The sequence below is a fragment of the Hyaloscypha bicolor genome (assembly GCF_002865645.1).
Source record: "Hyaloscypha bicolor E unplaced genomic scaffold K444scaffold_56, whole genome shotgun sequence".
Taxonomy (NCBI): Eukaryota; Fungi; Ascomycota; class Leotiomycetes; order Helotiales; family Hyaloscyphaceae; genus Hyaloscypha; species Hyaloscypha bicolor.
This window is the reverse complement of record NW_020194558.1, coordinates 1,200,782-1,204,840: the sequence shown is the minus strand read 5'-3', so window position 1 is coordinate 1,204,840 and position 4,059 is coordinate 1,200,782. Positions and strand designations below refer to the sequence as shown.

General features: G+C 46.5%; 1 protein-coding gene across 1 annotated transcript; it reads left to right on the top strand.

The window, feature by feature from the left end:
- Window positions 1-738: 738 nt before the first annotated feature.
- On the top strand, window positions 739-3,360 carry K444DRAFT_611538 (HET-domain-containing protein). Its single transcript, XM_024879965.1, has 3 exons — window positions 739-2,197; window positions 2,361-3,064; window positions 3,112-3,360. Exons 1-2 carry the CDS (start codon window positions 783-785, stop codon window positions 2,953-2,955), a joined length of 2,010 nt encoding a protein of 669 aa, XP_024738194.1. The 5' UTR covers window positions 739-782; the 3' UTR covers window positions 2,956-3,064; window positions 3,112-3,360.
- The last annotated feature ends 699 nt before the right edge of the window (window positions 3,361-4,059 follow it).

Sequence of the window (4,059 nt, the reverse complement as noted above, 5' to 3'; positions counted from 1 at the left end):
CGTAGATCGTGGTATTATTATAGTTGTAATTTATGAAGTTATATATAGTGAGTTAATATTTTGATGCTACTGGGGTTATACGTGACTTTCTCTCATTGGCTGGATTAAGCGAGCCGCGATTTTAGCGTGTTTTAGGACCGTCTTTCTTCAGGAAGAATTCATTTGACGAATAAAGGGGCTGCAGAGCGCGAGCCTAGATCACACGTCGGCTGTTCTCTGCATGCAACTAACACGCCACTTAGCTCAGCTCCCTATAGTGAAGATCCAGAGGACAAATAGGCAGAAGTGAACCATGTACCAGGTTGACGAATAACCGGGACAAATTCACGTTACGTACGAATACAAGAGATTTCTAGAATTACGATTAATTCCAGAAGAGAAGCGTGAAGCTCGTAGAAACTTGGGAGCGAGGCTAAATACTCCTTAGCGCCATAATTAAGCGAAACGTGTGCCTGAGGCTTAAGCGAATTTTACCCCTCACAAGGCACCCTTATAAGCTAACACGTGATAATATTGATGCCAAGTGTTGAAACATTTTGGGGAAAACGCCAAGACCGGATTGAAGAGAGGATACCAGTCAAAAGGGTTTGTGCAAGGATCATGAAGATTAGTAATTTTTAGGATTAACGTTTTGCCGAAGGCCGCGTGTTCTCACATCTTCGAAGAACCTTCTTATTTAGCTTCCGCTAAATTTCGAAGGCAAATCAATCTTCCAAGTTTTACGTTTTCTTCAACATTCGGACGTTTGCCACCATGTTCATCAATTTCGTTCAACTCTCCGCATGATGGATAGTGTTGAGAAATATCAATACCACGGACTCAATGGCTCCGACGCCATTCGCCTCATTAAGTTGCATCCATCAACCGATCTAGAGGCTCAGGTACGATGCGAGTTGCTTCACACGAGCCTGACCGAGTGCGAGGACGATGTTATCAATACCTATACGGCCATCTCTTACGTCTGGGGAGATCCAAACGACACCCGAACGGTCTTGGTTGATGAAAAGACCCTCGAAATCACTGCTACCCTGGACACAGCACTTCGCCATATCCGGTCCAGAGATGGAGTTGCACGGCTTTGGGCAGATGCAATCTGTATTAACCAAGCCGATATCGCTGAACGCACGCAACAGGTCAGGCACATGGGACCTATCTATGCTTGTGCAGCCCACACAATCATTTTCTTCCCTTCGTCAACTCCCGAAGCCGAGCTATTCCTCGATGCCTTGAGGATCTCCAACGGAAACGTAAGGAAAGGATTCTCCAAGAGTGTTATAGCTATGGGTACTTGTAATGAACTTTGGACGCTGGCATCTCATGAGTTCCTCGGTCAAGTGTGGTTCACCAGGGTATGGGTACTCCAGGAATTGCTATTCTCACGAAGCCCTTGGATACAATGCGGAAGTGCTCGTTGCCGATGGGATGATTTTTACAAACATGTGCAGTCTGCGCCAGAGCCTTTCATTGCCAAATCATCCCACCTCGACCTTGTGGTTCGCAAAGACGATATTGGTCACCCCTTGGATGATATACTTTCTTCCCAGCTAGACCCTCGGGAGCAAGCATCAAAAGAGCAGATACCGTCGAAGGCCTTCCAAATCTTGCTGTGGATGTCACGACTTCGGACAAAATTCTACAGCCAGTTGAATTATATGTATGGCGATTGGCTTTTACTGGAATTGCTGCAGTCGCGTCGTGCTTTGGGAGCTACAGACCCTCGAGATATTGTTTTTGCACATGTACTTATTGCTCGATCCGTCGATGTCGTGGGAAAGTATCGCGACCTGATTCAAGCTGACTACAGCAAAGACTGTAGTCAGGTGTATGAGGAAGTTGCTCGATACTTATTCGAAAACCAGAGTGATTTCTCCATCTTCTCCCTGGCGGAGGATGTGGAACTTGGCAAGCGCCGGCCAGGGATGGCATCATGGGCTCCAGACTGGACAGTGCCATTGCCCGGCCCGCCGTGGACAACCATCCCCGAGTACTTGGGCACGGCGGGCCTGTATTTCGTTCAAGACGCATACAACATAAACCACGTGCGTAGAAAGTGGTCTGTACCACGTCAGGCAACTCATGGCTGGCTTGGCTCGACCTTTGTATGTGTAGGAGCCAAAGCCAGCCCTGTTAATACGATGTCAGCAGAGATCAGTCTGCCATTCAGAGGCTTCAATATTGCACAATTCTTCAAAGATCGGTGGGTTGACTATTCTTTGGTTGAAAAGAGTGACACGTGGGGATGTGAAATGACCATTGAAGGTCACTTTCAGGGAAGGGTTCCTGCTGTCCAGACAAATGCCCGTCTAAATGGACATTCATACCGGCATGACCTTGGACTGACTTATACTCTGCGAATATAGTCAGATTGATGACAAGACCTACGAGGAGCTTTGGAGCAAGGTTGATCAGGAGCTTGGTCCTGGTATTCTTCCGCCTTTGTGCTGTGCATTTGATACAAGACTTTCAAATCCACTAGATTCGTTGAAAAACGCAACACTGTCATCTCAGCGACATGCCGCATTCAGGACAAATATAGCAAAGTCTCTTGAAATATATACTGCACGATTTCTCCCTTCAACAGGGTCTGATTTATATACTGGGCAAGGTTACCGTTCAGCAAAGACCGATCCTATTATCGCGCTACTGGTTTATGATACCCTCGATCCGGAACCCACATCTGTCTTACAGGGTCGTCGGTTGACGTCGTTGCTCGATGGCAGGCCTGCGCTGGTCCCAGCGTCAACACGTGCAGGTGACATCGTGGTATGCCTTGCAGGTTCAACGATTCCCTATGTTCTCCGGCCAAGAAGCGTTCAAGAGATTATTCCTCAAAGTGCAGTTCAAGGAGCATTTGCTCCGGACGAAATACCGCCTGATAAGCATCAATTGGATTGTAGAAGATGTCAATATTTCAAGGCCTGCCTGAATATCACCCTCATGTTTTGTTTCTGCTAACAGATTTATCAGTCCAAATATGATCGCATAAACCAAGCTTGTGATCGTATAAAACCGGCTTGTAAACGCTGTATTAACAGCGGGGATAAAAACGGGGGTTGCGAGTATGGTGAGTTGGCTCAATGGTCAATGCAAATTCTGTCTTACTCTGCCTAGATGATGTTTACGATATTCGAGACCTCGACATTGGCCACTTTGAATTTGTTGGACAATGTTTCGTGGAGACGATGATGCTCGGTGGTGCTGCCCAAGAATTGGAGACAGGAAAGAAGATGATTTTTGCAATTCATTGAACGACACATGTAATCCGCAATTTATGGGACCACGTTTTAATAAATAACGAGTTGGGTGGAATGAAATGACAAAGAGATTGACTTAGCGACAAAATGATTATGGGAGGTCCGCTGCGAAGAATTCCAATGTTCTCAAAAGCCTTGGCAAATGCTTTATTATTATAGGGCTTTGCTAATGCCACAGTGAAATACCTAAAACCACAGTCGGCAGGCAGAAACGTACTCAAATTCTCAGAAATTCAGGCATGCCTTTCCGTCGCCCTAAGTTCAATTGGCAACCTCTATAATTAATTTATCGTGCTCCTCCGCCTATCTCCTTCAGGGGGGGGGGATCCCCAGCCGGCAGCAAGCTGCTCGTGGGGTGCCCCTACCCCCCTTCAGTTCGGGCTCTGGAGCGTTGTTGCAAACCTTTGCTAGGGAATTGTATTCTGATCCTTTGAAACCAAGGTTCTGCTTAGTACTAAGCGGCTGTGGTTTTAGGCATTGCACTGTGGCATTAGCAATCCCCTTATTGTAAACCCCATTACACGAGCAATCACAGGTTCTTAAGCAGCAAAACAGGTAAACTAGGTAACACGCAGGCCACTTATCTATGGAGCAAAACTCGTCTTAAGGGCCCGGATAATGTGGAGGGCTTGAATAAAGCTGGCACGGAAACACTCCGTATAAAAAGAAAGTTTCACAGGAACACGTGAGCGTGACCAAAACCCAGTGTGGGAAAAAACTACTCAAGCTACTCAAGCTACTCAAGCTACTCAAGCTACTCAAGCTACTCTAGAGTCACTCAAGAGTAGTCACGTGCAAGTTATAT

Excerpts from the sequence above, each read along its gene's own strand:
- K444DRAFT_611538 (XM_024879965.1), top strand. The coding sequence starts at position 783 with ATGATGGATAGTGTTGAGAAATATCAATACCACGGACTCAATGGCTCC. Across the intron at positions 2,198-2,360 it reads GCACAATTCTTCAAAGATCG|TCAGATTGATGACAAGACCT; the intron begins GTGGGTTGACTA and ends CTGCGAATATAG.